The 16,093-nt window shown below is 32.2% G+C and overlaps 1 protein-coding gene across 1 annotated transcript; it reads left to right on the top strand.

Annotated features, from left to right (window-relative positions):
• The first annotated feature begins 1,891 nt into the window (after positions 1-1,891).
• LOC128205445 (uncharacterized) lies at positions 1,892-10,134 on the top strand. The gene is made up of 6 exons (XM_052907081.1): positions 1,892-2,083; positions 2,520-2,639; positions 3,746-3,849; positions 8,148-8,250; positions 8,513-8,568; positions 9,064-10,134. The coding sequence occupies exons 1-6, from the start codon at positions 1,959-1,961 to the stop codon at positions 9,210-9,212; spliced, it is 657 nt and encodes a 218-aa protein (XP_052763041.1). The 5' UTR covers positions 1,892-1,958; the 3' UTR covers positions 9,213-10,134.
• Positions 10,135-16,093: the final 5,959 nt, after the last annotated feature.

Here is a 16,093-nt window from a genome sequence, read left to right as displayed (position 1 = left end):
CTTTATTATATTTCATAAATATTATAGTCGTTTATAGGGGATAGAAGGTCCATTCTACAAGAAACTTGGTTCAAGGCTTATTTCTGCTAATTATGAAAACAAATGGTCTTATAAATGTAAGTTTCATACTGGTAGGAGAGTATTAACTAAAGACTTTATGTCTTGTTTAAGAACATTTCCAGAGATTTCTTACTATAGCAACCCATGCTAATATGCTACTTTAAATCAACCTGATTCTTTGCTAACAGTATTGATAACCAATTAAGTTGTTTTCCTATCTGATGAGATGTCTGCTTAATAATAACAATAATAAGGTACTGTAGAAATGTATCGGACTAGGATATTGACGATCTGTATTGCACTAACCTTTGCGTTAGGCCTCAGTTATTATGTAGTTTGATATCGCTAAAACACTCCGGCACGTGTGACACACAATGACCATACATGTTGAATTAAGTAGTTATTTTATATGTTTGCAATTGAATGCATGCCATATAATGTAATTATGCTTTCAAATGATTCTTATATAAGCATCGCTTGAATAGAATTCAGGTTGCGCAAGTATTTCATATGTACGTTGTTTTACTAGTCTGAGAAATAAAATGTTATAAGATACGTAATATGTATCAGTGGAATAATATTGATTTCTCGCTGTTTCATACAAAATTGTATTTAATTATTCAATATTTCAAAAACGATGTAAGAAATGATATCACAGGTTATTATTTTTTCCTCATTGTCCGATGTATGCCGATGAAATTGACTTTGAATGTAAGCGTAAGAGAAAAAATATTAAATTTCCATTCAAATGTAGCTCACTCATGTTAGAACACAGAATTTGTTTTATTATGGTTCACCAAACCAAATCGAAACAGTGAATAACAACAATTTGATACTTTCAATTGATAAAACCGTGCATATAAAATGATGCTTTTATACATTCATACATGTCTATAAACCACTGTAAAGCATACAATTAATATAATTATTTCAAAAAATACTATTGACACACAATTTATCATTAATTGAATCGTAATGATCCTTAAAATATGATAAAGTAGGTGTGAAATAAAAGTTAATGAAGCCACAACGCCAGTTATTAAATGCTTTAATGAATAGATAACTTTCAAATACAAAATTAAACTGTACTGTAACACTTCTGATCAAATACCTATATACGCTATCAATGAGACATAGGTTTTAAAATATTGTTATCAATATGTTTGGAAAAACAACAGCCTACATACTTGCGGTGAAAACAGAATTGCACTTGGGAGATTGGGTGGAAGCTTTGGACTCCACACACTTTGACCATCCCAATTGCGTTCATACCCCGATAATGACATTAATCCCGAAATTCATTCCTTAATTGATGCCTGGTGTCAGACCCAATATTAACTTTGATATCAATCGAAATGTTATACTGATAATTAATATGGTCAATAAATGACCAAACTTCATGATTGACACCAAAAATGAACGATCACATCTTTTTGAATTCTATTGAAATGAAAATGCATAAACTTGCACTATTGCCTGGCTTACAAGCTTGTTATCAGCATTAAATCCGGAATAAATATATTTTATGTTTCATATATACAAATATTGCATTATATTTCTGTGACTTTTTGCCAAAATAAATCGCTATGTTTGATAATATTAGAGCACAAGCCATACAAAATTAATTAAAGAGTACGGTTTACTTAAGTTAGGCCCTAAGTGTTTCCTTCCTTTTTAGTTTTTTAAATAATAGCTTTAAAATGTAGATTCAGTGACATTTAAATCGTGTATGCTTACTTAAAAAAGGAAATGGATGTTATGGTTTGTCAAGTGTTTTCTTTATATCAACGAAATAGCATCAAGGATCTATGAACTTTAAAATATTTACAAACATAGGATCAACAGCTTAGGAAATGTAAATTGTTCGGCTTGTTCGTACTGATGTTAAAGAAAGCTGTATGGATTTAATATATTTACGAAAGATAGTGATTTTGCTGGTAGTGGCACAGATGAACGGCGGCTTCGGGGCAGGAGACCAGGAAGGTTGCGCACACGGCGCTTCTAATTACACTTTTATCGAACGGTACTATTATACACATCTGTAGGTACTTAATGTTAACAAATAAATGTATCAGTCTGAAGACAGATATGCACAAAATATCTCCGAAATCCTATGCATTAGAATGTCTGAAATAATCTTAGAGCTTGTATTTTAAAGATTTTTTAGGTGTAAAGCAAAATACTAGTTTACCCGAACAATGTCAGAGAACGATGCCGCTATGAACCAAAATGTTTTGTTTTTTTGGCAAAGCTGAGCGTAATTAGTTGACTGTATGCTCTTTAACACGTATGCTCATGTGAGAGTAAAGCATATTTAAAGTGTTTTTTTTTTCGCCTTTTATCAATTTAATTCAGCAAACATTTATTCAGTTATAGTCTCTAATTAAAATAACTTGACCATGTAAACTACTTAGAACGTAAGCACACTTATTTCTAAGGATTTCCGAAAATTATTTCAGAGCGGTTGAGAGTGTGAAAAAAAATGTCATGGTATATCGCCTAGTGAGCTACAAACCATCTTGTGACTTTATCGGACAACTGATCGACATGATTAACAATAAATGTAAAGAAAAAACAAGGTAGGTTCAATTGCACAATGTCCTACCTCTGGAGGAACAACGTGGTAGCGTAAGACAACATTGAATTCTTTTTACTGAATAACTGAATATGGTAGTTTTTTCTACATGTACTTGAAGGAGAGTTTCTCACATTTTTCAAATTTTCTTTAAACTTTCATAACCATCATATTCACCGTAGATCTTGAGAGCTCACGTCACCCTAGAATGACAATACAATTTATCAAGTGAAATGTGAAAAACACTGACATAATTGTTATTTTCAAGTTTATCGATATATTCTTTTGATTGTGTCCAAAATCTTAAAAAATACGTGGATGATATTTATATCCTATCACACACATGTATCGATGATAAGACAGACATGCTTTTTAATTACTACACAGACTGGAAATACAGTGAGAACCCCCCCCCCCCCCACACACACACACACACTATAAACAGGAGAATTGGAAGTATTCATTATCACCTTTTCAAGTTTCTAAATTAACCAATTAATTGCAAAATTATGTCACAAATAAGGTTTGACTCAAACTTTTACCAATAACGTTTTAAAAAATTGCATGTATTAAAATATTAACTTAGCAAACTGTGAATCTGTCCTGTTTGGAAATATATTTGACATAATCAATAATTGAATGTTTTAACCAGATAAGATTATTTAATAAAACATAATTAACTGTAAACTAGTTTTGAATAGAAACTGGAGTAAATACCGAAAATAAAAGACAAACGTCTAACAATTATTTAAACAGCTGTCTTCACCCAAAACAAAACAAAATAGAATATTTATAATCTTTATCGATGAAAATAGTTTCAAAAGCTTAAATGAAAAACGACGTTTTCAATGGAATGGGCATTAATTTTGCACGACATGATTTCACCTTCGGACAAGGCATAAGGTGTGCACCATCATAACACCTACTTCATGTTAGCTGTTGAAGTTTGAGACAAATACGAACAGTAAAAAATGTGTGACAACAACAGTCAACAAAAGTTGACGGTATTGTACAGTAATGCGTACAGCAAAGGATGGGGATCTTATCCGGGTAGTCAATTTCATCCTTCACTCATTTATTCTGATGCGTGCATGTACACATGTGTTACAGAATTGAGTCTCAATCTGAGCTGAGGTACCACAACATAATCAACATCACCAACGTGACCAAGTGTTGTATTGGATTCATTACAGAAAATGATATCTGCGTTAAAGGTAAGCTTTCTTCCAAGCCCTGCTTCGTCCACTGCCCGATTTTAACTGGGTTAATAATATGTGCGGCCTGTAAATCAAAAACTTCATCGGAAATTGGTGACATTTAGGGTTATACTTACTAGTATATTTAACCAGAAATTCGTGAATTGAAAATGTTGCTTGCTTTGAAGGCCCTCTTTTTGAAATGAAAACTGATTAATCAATTATTAATTAGGCTTAGGGGTGATGTTATTTGAGCGATGTATTTCATCATTATACCACACTCCTCAAGTTCTTCTGCATTTTTGCCCACTTAAGTTCCAGTGCAATACAAGCACTTGGGTTATTGCTATTGGTCAGAACGATAATATCACTGTTAAGATTGTTTGTACGTAGGCTATTACTTGTATATTACTTGTATATGACAAATTGCGGTTACCAAATTGAGAGTAACAGTCTTGTTCGGTATTTTAAAATAAATGTTGACTTTCTTGAGAATGACAGTGCATCTTGTCATACATAGGCAACAGTCAACATAAATAACCATTGAATTTGATGAAGGCAGTTTAAATATAAATATTTATTTTTAAACCATTATTATACCTTAAACATTTATATATATATTAGAGAGCAGACAATAAAAGAGTGGTATTTTTTTGACAATCTAAGGATTGAAATTTTTCTCCTGATTTTTGTATTTATAATGTTTTGTTTTTTTTCTGTAATATATTCGTTTCTTTCCATTCAAAAAGTAGGCAGACCCAAAGCTTTTGACCCTTCTTTGTCGTAGACGCTACCCGCGACGGACCCTGAATTTCGTATAATTAGTCTCTGAATTTCGCCATTTCACAAAGAAATATCCCAACAAAATCGATTTTTTTTCAAATCAACTGCGTTCAAATATTTTTTTAAACAATAGGAAATTAGGTCGGCGAAGATCGTAAAACACGGTTGAATGACGTTTTGCGTCAACGGATGGTCGTTCCGTAGGAATTGCAGCATTGTTCTTGGTTTGACCTTTTCTTAATATATCTATGGACAAAAACAAACAAACTCGGGAAGTTTATAGTAAAATAATAAAACGAAAACAAACTTGGATTCGGACTCATCTAAAGTATTTACAACAATACAGTAAGTCTATCCTAAACACTGTGTTATACAGTAACATTACAAAGCCCGAACGTTATACCGAAGCAAGGACATACCAAGTGCATGCCATTCATACCATCACGGCATTTGAGCGATACTGTACAGCTAAATTGGCAACCAAGACAAAAAAAACAACAACATTATTGTGATGGCCGATTCCTTAAACGTTCAATTGCCACGGTAATTTAAATGTACCAAAACAACTGAAATTTGATTAAATATGTCAATAGTCTAATAGTCAGTTATGGTATTGCCCTACGATATGTCCGAAAATGACGTTTGATGCGTGAAAGTTGTATTGTCATAAAGACTTACAAACTATATACATAACAGCACAGTTGTAGGCAAAAGGCTTATTTTTTGTTGACTCAATAAAACACATCGACTATTCGAATATCGATTTTTGAATTTGAATTTGAATACCAAACATTCGATCGAATATTCGAATATTCGTTTTGTTCTTGATTTACGAGACGCACATGTTTACAACATTCATAGTATTTGAACTTATTATGGATTCTTTTGATTCTGAATAAGAGTATATATCAAGGTATCTCAAAGTGTGTTTTGTGATTTCATGGTTGTTATGATGTGTCGCGTTTTAGATTTGTGTTGTTTTTTGAAGTCGAAGCATGCTCTGATGAAGCTTGTATTTTTAATTTAGTATTGATACATGTTTGGACAAGTGTGAGGTCATTGCTCTACAAACACGTTTGAACCCCAATACAATCCTGAGTGTTTGTTTTGCCTGCTCCATGTGCGCCAACGTATATGATGTCGTTGAATTTTGCCCCATTCCTGTACCCGCTGATGTTTGAGTTGGAAGTGACATCGGGCAAAACTTACAAAACAGTGAATAATTTCAAATACATTCAAATCTCTTTATGCTATTTTAAAGCTTATTATAAAGTATCATGACTATGATTATTTGTCTCATTTAAGATGTTCTTTACATGTATTTGTTGTTTTTTGTGTAAATGTGTGCTCGTACTTCTGTCTACTGAAATGTACACTATATGACTAAAGTATAAGACAAGAGCGGGTATTGGATATGACCTAATATATAATTCATAATTATGTTTTGATAACACAAAGTTAATGCGAACAAATTCGTTGTATCAAAGTTGATATAAATGCCCTTAAACTGCTGAATAAAGCTATACATGTTTAAACCTACTACCAAAGCAATTATCTGGGCTTATACTCTTTGCTACAATCGCCAAGCTTAGTTGTGGAATGATGCCTGCTGTTGAACCACGACTATAAAGCAGGGGCTTGTCAGCTATTGAATGACATGACATATGGGCCTTAGCAAACAGTCTTTTCAGATAGCGACTCAAAAGAATCACGAGATAGCACATAGTTTGAGCTTTCAAAAAGTGACACTTTATCTTCTTAGTGCCATTTTAATAGCCCCACCTATTTGCCAATAAACAATACACATGAAATTCAGCATTCTGATGTGACATTGGGGCATTTTAAGGAAAAGTATAGCTGGGTATTACCATGTCAGACATTCTTTAAACTAGGCGTTTGAGCGCAGTAAATATTTCGTTTGCCATGTTTTATAGCAAATATTCTAGACAGGAACATTTTTCCCTCTCGGCGACATAAAATATGACAGTCCTGATAACTAACGATACCGTTTGGGTATTTTGCATTGAGAGTGTAATTCAAGTATAAGGCTCAAGACCACAATTATCTGTCCTCCGTTGACTGTTAATCAGGATGTTTATACAGGACAAAAGAGTGCTTGTGTTCAAGCATCAATGTGTTTTTCAAGTTGAATGAAAGAGAAGAAACGGGTGCTCTTTTTTGCATATAACTTAATATAATTTGACACTGTATTGCAAAAACTGTTAGTTTCCAGTAAAATCTTTGAACAAATCTTTGCCTGTGGAACTCTTTTACTTAGTTGTTTGTAGCTTTATTCCATATTGACCTCAGAGTAATGTATTTCTACTCAACTTTGTAAGACGGATGTTTACCTGTGATTGAATTTCGTGTCTTGGATTGTTCTACAGCAGCCAGTTGCTTGTTTCTCATTTGGCACTATTTTAAAGTAAAATCCGGTCAGTGTCTATATAACACATATTCTAGTAGTGAAAACAACTATTGTCTCACGCCGTAACAATAAAGACAATTATGGAGCCGTGAAACGCAATTTCTTTGTCGATGACGGATACGGACTGTTGTTACGGACACGGTCCGACATACACTTGCTCCTCATTCGAAAACAAATGCGATAATAAAGACTAGTAGGACAGTGATACGTGTGATGTTTTGTGGGTATAGTCTGTTGGGTCGAGTATCGTCTTGCACATAAAAACCTTCTTTAAAATAGTTGTGTACGCCCCTAGGTAAAACAGAACAATACAGTCTCCCGTATAACAACGATTGAAACAAGGTAATATGATGTCATTGTTACACGAAAAACAGTTTTATTAAAATTGCAATAAATCTTTGCCGACTGAACAAAATAAAAGAAAAGGGTGAAACGCTCGATTCAGAAAATGATACACGGTCATTGCCATTTTCGTTCTTCTACATAAATTTGAGTAAAACCTTTCAACAGAGGATCCTTGTTTGTTTTAGTGAAAGATTTTAATACATTTTGCCAAGTGACAAATACAAGTTCTACAGTGGCTATGCAAGTATAGAACACACGATAAAACATATTGAAATATATATTACTTAAACAAAGAACTGGCCAATTCAAGTCATGCTTTTAAATCATTAAAATAAAACTAAAGTGATTATAATTCAGCAGCTGCGCTGATATGTAGCTGACTGATTTCATAGTTCTTACTATCACAATGTTTTTCCTTTCGGGTTAAAATGTCAAAAAAGGTTAATTCATTTTTTGATGAGTTCGCTGTTTCAAACACTTGGCTTATCATGTTACAATAATGTGTTATTTTGTCAAGAAACACAAAATAAGTGAATTAATTATCATCACCATCCAATTCTCTATAATCTCCTCGAGAGGTCTCGCAATAAACACCATAAAGTGCTAAAGCTAATATCACAATATGATTAAAAGGGGGTTTATGTTTAAACTTTTGGCTACTGAGCTTGTTTCTGTAGTTTTTCACATAAGTATTAAATGAAAAAAAAATAATAAAACCAATTCTATATTTCATCTGATGCGAATCATCGTGGCAACACAGTCAAATCAAACAACTTTCCAACGGGTGCACTTACTGTGGGAGTTATTGGTGCTGTTATAGTGTTGGGTGCTGCTGTCGTTATAACTTTCTTGGTCACAAGAAGGTTTGTTGTAATGATTATAGTGTCTGCGTCGTGTTACTGAAGTTGATTTTGGTATTACTTTGTTTCTAGGGAGAATGCCACGGTATATACACGTATAATATTTGTATCAAAGTTTGCTGCAATAGGCTATGTGATTTTCTAGCAATCTTTTATCTTATAGTTAAAGCATCATATTGTTGCTTCTATTTAATTTAATTTAATAATAAAATTTACAAATGAAATATGAATACTGGTTTGAAGGTTTTTACAAATACATTTTCAGATTATTACAAAAGGAAGCACAAGGCCACAACGACGAGCGAGATGATACAAACCCTGGTATAAAATACATTTCCAGTTGTATTTGTAAAATATCAATTAAAATTGTTAAACGAATACAAACATTATGCGCATCTGGTCTGTTTGCCGTGATTGTATTTTATGCATCTCGTTCAGTGTCGTTTTGGCTCTTAATCTGTACCTCTTAACGAGTTTATTTTTGAAATTCTGACTATCTAGCTTCTGCCTGTAATTTTAATTGTTCTCCTGACTGACCTCAATGAATTTGCAAATATAGGAAGTCCAACTTTACTAGAACTGTATACACTGTCCTTGTAAGAATGGGGGATGCAATAAGATGCTTGAAACCTATGTATGGTCATCACAGAATGTTTTTGTTATTTTTCCAGTAAAAGGGGAATCTTAAATACCATAAAACTTAATTTTCCCGCTGGTCCCGCTGGTTGTTATTCCAAGTGTAAATGTATACAGTTGTTAAATCATATGCTTTATAAAAGTATTTTGTTTAACATAACGGATCTATAAATGTTGTAGGAGGGGCAGCAACTCAACCCGGACTATACGAAACGTTGGATATAGCCAGCATGGAGGAACGTGACAGGGGGGATGCCTTCACAGTGTTATTCACGACAGGGCAAGCTGGAGTGCCGGACAGTGACCATTACGAAACAATACCGAACTAATTGCAATGGATATAGCAACAATAAGTCAGAGTTCTCACTCTGATACAAACACGATGACAACATCGGTCAGGAAATGACAACACAGGTCAAGAAATGAAAATTCACGTCTGAGCAGAACCTATTTCAAAATTTTGGTTTAGGTTCTAATTCGTATGAAGCACTAGACTAAAGTACAGAGTAGAACAAACGTTAACTACTCTACGTTTATAAATGTATCATGTTTATTGCTTTGTTAGGAAAGATGTCGGCTACTTGTTTGGATACTCGTTTTTCTAGATCTTCGTAAGATTTTAAGAAATTTCATTTACAAACACTGTAAAATATTAAAAACTGTCGAAAAATAGCTCATTGAGCTAATGTTTTTTTTTCGACACATACCCGACTTTAAATAGATATTTTTGTTTCTTGTATCTTGTACTTCATACTGTTCACTTTTTCCCAGCATTATGTAGGTTTGTATTCCTATTATGAATGAGTGTTACAATATGAGGATTGTTGAAGCTTGCTTTTCATAATGAATGACATCAATGTGTAAATGAGAGATGACTTGGTCTAATGTAATCATTGTAAATATCATTAATATTGTTTAATCCATATTATGTAAACAAGACACACATTAACCTTTAGTAAATATTTTATCTTGTAGCAGTAGTAGTAGTAGTAGTAGTAGTAGTAGTAGTAGTAGTAGTAGTAGCAGTAGCAGTAGCAGCAGTAGCAGTAGCAGCAGCAGCAGTAGTAGTAGTAGTAGTAGTAGTAGTAGTAGAAGTAGTAGCAGCAGAAGCAGTAACTACTTAAATATTTCAAAGAAATGAAAGGATCCTACAACACTGTTAACAAAGATTTCGGCGATATTATAAAACATTGCATATATGATTAAATTTGTTTATCTTCTTCTCAGATATTTGCTTACATAATACATTGTTCAGGGATCAAATACTAATACACGAATTGTTTAGAGTATATGAAACGTTTGCATATATATATATATATATATATATATATATATATATATATATATATATATATATATATATATATATATATATATATATATATATATATATATATATATATATATATAGTTAGTAAAAAAAGCAAAATAGAGTGCAACAACTAGGTTACATGATACAATTTTTAAATCGTCATGTTTTCAGTTTTGGAAATTTTCTTTCATAGTATTCATGTATATGTTCACGATAATTAAGCAATCAATCTAATTTTACTTGTATTGCTAAGTTAACATTGAGTTTTACAAAATATGTCAATAGATCGATCACTATTTTGTTTTTGTTATTACTTTTGGCATATTCAAATTGCTTAAGGATAAGCATGCTTAATTGTAACATGTTTCACCATATATGGTACATGCATGTGTGTGCGTGAGTGTGTGCGTATGTTTGTGCGTGTAATTTGTACCTTATTTGTGAGTAGTTCCGAATTACTTGACAATATACTTCCTTTGTGAAAAAAATCCCGCCAAATGCCCCCGCTACCCGGAGACATTCTATGTTCAAAGACCAATTTCCCGCTATTTTCGGCGCGAAAACAAAACCAACAAATTCACTGCGCACTGCGGGGCCACCTTGAAGGTAAAAAAACGGCCCATTTCCTATTTTCCCCGCTTTACCCGGTATACCACGGATCTGGGTGAGGGGGATCGTGGGTACAATTGACTGGTGCATTGTAGTTGGTTAAAAATGAGAATAAACAATTGTGCATTGTAGTTGGTTAAAATGAGAATAGACAATTGAAAAAGCTTCATGGTAAAAATTCATATATATATCATTAACTATTTTGTCTTTGCTTTCGGAATTATCATAAAACATTGCTACCTTATTTCAATATATATAATAATAATTTGTTTCAAAGCAGTTTAATATCATGATATGAGAAATGATCACAACAAAGCAATACTGTATCTTAAACCACTATTTCCGGACTTTTGATATCATACCAGTATATTTGAACGTTATATGACTCATTTTAATTTAATATAATATTAAAAATTATCCAACTTTTTCTGATCGTTTGAACTCCTACATGCACAGTTGATGTAATTTTTTAATCACAGCAGTCACTGAACTTTTATTACATGTTTCTGTAATACAATGTATGTAGAGCATTTTTCCAGAAATATATATTTTCTCCAAATTATTTTTTCTTTGCGAAAAAGAAAATATATGTATATTAAAGCATCTTATAATAGGGTAATAACTTATTAGTAGTGCGTTTTGATTAGGGAGATGGAATTTGACTCAAGTCGCACGAGGCGCTTACTGACTGAAATCAATATCTTAAAACATCAACAACAGTTGAATAAGAAATTCCGGATCAACATGTTATTAATATATATCTCAAAGGTTTAAATCACTTAAAAGATTCATGATTTCGTAATAAATGTTACATTCATGACAAACTTGTTTTATGACGTCATTTAAACATTGCACAATGATACTTGATGGACGTCAGTATAGTGGGTTTTGTACTACCGTATATAATAATAATAATAATAATAATAATAATAATAATAATAATAATAATAATAATAATAACTATGACAAAACTATAACTATAACTATACAAAATTTATACAAAAACATTCGATAATAATATTATTTTAATAATCAATATAGCGAAAGTTGAAATACCAAGAAAAACCACCTAACATAAAATGGCCCAAATCTCAAGACAAGAACAGCTATTACTCTCAAATTAGTCATGCAAACAGTTCCCAGCAGGGAAAGGGTCAAGTGGTCAGTTTACAGTTATGTTAGATTAGTTCCACTGATAAGCCCGAGCATCAGCTTGATGCTCAGTAGCGGCATTAACTGCAGGACTGCAAGTGTTCATAACCTCGTGTATAGTGGTCAATAGGTTTATAAATATATGCCTTTGTGCGGTTAAACTGACAATTAATTTTCTACAAGGCTTAGAATTTTAATATTTTAGTAAGTACCATTGGCATGTAGATTGCCGTTATCCTAAGGTAGTTGGCGAAAATAAAAATTAGCGTGTGCCATTAAACTAAGTCCATTGCGCTCTACAATTCAGAGAAATTGCCTTCCATTAACTCCTCATTTTGAGAAAAAGGCTAATCAGTCCATGAAATCACCATGAAATTGTACCAGTCAATTAATTACCACTTAGTGGGCAATCCTGCTGGGCTGTTTAATGTGTGTATTCCCAGATGATCTTTGTTTTGACTGATACTGCAGTGTTAAGCTTGTGGTGAGTTATTGAATGTATCAAAATGATCTTGAGAATGGGGTAAATATTTGCATACATAGAGAATTGGCCTACACTAATTGATAAATTAAAAGTTAAAACTGAAATCAAAATGCTTTCTTTACAGTTCTTGAAATTGATAAAGGGACATCTAAGTAATTTTTTTCGTATGATTTCTTTATCAGCCTAACTGGCGATAGCTTGTGTTCGGTCTTCAAGTTTGTCATACGAGGTCGTATTTAAAATGAGTTGACTTGGGCGTGTGGGGATATTCATGACATTTAGTGATAGCTTTTATTATTAAAAATATATAATATCCCACAAATAGAGATCATTCTAAACTCTTTATGAAAGTAAAATGGTATACAACAAAATTAATTTTTCAACTTAAAAGTTCAAGTTAACTGAATCAAATGAAATTTAATGAACGACAAAAAAGTTAAAAATAAGATGTACAGCTCGTTTGAAACATGTGCATTGGAATTAAATACCAGCTGGGCAGTCAGGAGTGTTTATAAGACTCTGGCTTATATGTTGCTTCAGATCATTATCACAGAAATGTTGATAAGCAGTGACCCTGTGTAACCTTTATTATAATGACTTTATATTTAATTTTGCACATAAAGAAGTAAAACTGGAAAAAAAAGTCATGATACAATACAAAAATGACGGTTTAATTCAGGAGTCCGATGAACCATTGGCTGTTGTTAGTCCAGAGGAACCCACACAGCCACTTCATACATCAACACCAAAGAAACCGATACATGTATGTATTCAACTGCCTGCAAAAATGGGAAAATTTGCTGCAGAAGACTGTACTTTTTACAATTAAGTTACCCCATAAAGTCATGTATTATTTTTTAAATAATAAAGAACAATAAACAAAAAGATCATATTTATGCACCGTGTTAAATCTTAATTGCTTAAAAAAACAGTTCATAGATATGTTATCAATTATAATTATTTTTCAGACAAGTAAAACAGGAAAAGGCAGACCAGTTCATATTTATGCACCGTGTTAAATTTTAATTGCTTGTAAATAAAATTCATAGATAATATTTTATCAATTATAATTATTTTTCAGACAAGTAAAACAGGAAAAGGCAGACCAGTTCGGAGGTTATTAAAGCTTAAAAAAACAGGGGAAGTGCAACGTCTACAGCCATGTAGGAGATGATGTTTTCATAGCAATGTATCCCAGAGCCAGATCATCAGGGCTAGATAAAAAGAATAGACGAAGGATTTCAACTGTAGAGTTGACTGGATGTTGGAAAAGTTTGAAGAATCCCCGAATTGTTTTGGTTATGTTACCAAACCTTTCAAGATTTAGTTGGTAATATTCCCAGAAATATATTTAACTCTGTCAATAAATGTGAGCTGGTTAAGCTCTGCGATTATGTTAAAGAATCAGTATGTATTCGTAATGCTATTCCTAATAATTATTATTATTATTATTAATTTAGTTCATCCTCTGATACTGCTGCCTTTACGTCAACATATTTGTGTCTTTAACCATAGCACTAACCATGTACAAGCATTTGATATCAAAAACCTAAGTGTATGTGTTCAGACGATGTTCTGATGTATATGACTTATAAACGTCTGTTCTGTTCTTTTCTGTGTTTTTTTTTTAAATCATAATATGCGAAAGTCCACACTTGTATTTAAAATAATTATTGTCAAATTGTAAAATTGCAAGAGACATACCTGTAATACTGAAATAACATTCTAGTAGGTTTAAACAACCAGGAATATGTAATCTATGTTGTTCTATCAATCAACACTTATTAGAGTCAAACGTCATGGTCATAACTCATATTCGCCATTAAAATGTTGTCGTATTTACTTATTCCCTTCTAAGAGGACACATTTTATCTGCAAATATCTGTTATCATCTGAAAACGATTGAACACTATGTCTTCTATCCTCACACTTTGAATGGTCATAATCTTTAAACTGCCTTAAAGTCATCCAATGGCAATGACCAATTAGCTGTCATTTCAGACCATGCATATTTCGATTGTTCAAATAATCCTGACAACATGGCGCTCAGGGGGTGGTGGGGATTGATGTTTGACAAACATCTCTTGTTATAAAATGTTTATATTTTTATTGGAAATATTACCAAACATTTGCGAATATTGCATGTTTAGAAATGTTTAGAACAATTTAAGTCATACTATAGATTATTCTGGGAATATTACAAACATGCTGAAAAACCTGCTGATAATTTCATTACTATGCAATGAAGATTTTGGTAATATTCCCAGAATGTTTCATGTCCTACAGCAGCCCACGTGGAGCTTTTTCTTTTGGATTATTTTATTTCAATTCATCTTTTGATATGCCCTAAAAAGTTTTGGTAATGTTACCAAATATTTCAGGATAATATAATTGTATTCAGGATGAATTTGAGAACGATAACGGAAAATGTTCGTAATTCATTTTGGGAATATTTCCAAATATTTGTGACTATTCCTAGTTTAAGAATGCTATAGAAAATCTCTCGGCATAATATGGATTATTTTGGGAATGTTCTCAAAAATGTTGAAAAGCCCCAGTTTTCAATACTATACTGTGAACTGTTTGGTCCTACAGAAACTATTTGTGGAGTATTCAAAGGCTTTTTGTTGAAATAGTTTGTTTCAGTTTATCTGGTAATATTCTCAAATAATTTGTAATATCACGATCAAATTGGTAATATTCCAAGAAAACCTGGACATTTCATTCAGAATCCTAGAAGAAAATGTTCATCATTTATTTTGGGAATATTACCAAATATTTGTGACTTTTCATAGTTGAAGAATATTTTTAAAATCTCTCGGCATAATATCGATAGTTTTGGGAATGTTCCCAAAAATGTTAAAACCCCCACTATAACTTTAAATACTATACTATGAAATGTTTGGTAATATTCCCGAAAGGTTTTGGTAATGTTACCAGAAATTTCAAGATTAACTTTGGTAATATTCCCAGAAAACCTGGACGTTATTTCCAAGACGAATTTTAGAATGTTAGCCGAAAATGTTCATAATTCAGAAAAGTTACCAAATGTTTGTGATAACCCCTAGTTTTTATTAATTTTTAGAAAACCTCTCAACATACTATGGATACGTTTGGGAATATAACAAGAAATGTTGAAAATACACCATAACTCTTCAATACTATATTACAAAGTGTTTGGAAATATTTTCAAAATGTTTTGGTAATGTTACCAAATTTTCAAGATCAAATTGGTAATATTCCCAGAAAACCTGGACATTATATTCAGAATCCTAGCAGAAAATGTTTATCACTTATTTTGAGAATATTACCAAATATTTGTGACTTTTCATAGTTGAAGAATATTTTAGAAAATCTCTCGGCATAGTATCGATTATTTTGGGAATGTTCCCACAAATGTTGAAACCCCCACCATAACTCTTCAATACTATATTACAAAGTGTTTGGAAATATTTTCAAAATGTTTTGGTAATGATACCAAATTTTCAAGATCAAATTGGTAATATTCACAGCAAACCTGGACATTATATTCAGAATCCTAGCAGAAAATGTTCATCACTTATTTTGGGAATATTACCAAATATTTGTGACTTTTCATAGCTGAAAATATTTTAGAAAATCTCTCGGCATAGTATCGATTATTTTGGGAATGT

Source organism: Mya arenaria, chromosome 10 (genome assembly GCF_026914265.1).
Source record: "Mya arenaria isolate MELC-2E11 chromosome 10, ASM2691426v1".
Taxonomy (NCBI): Eukaryota; Metazoa; Mollusca; class Bivalvia; order Myida; family Myidae; genus Mya; species Mya arenaria.
This window is presented reverse-complemented; position numbering and strand designations above follow the sequence as displayed.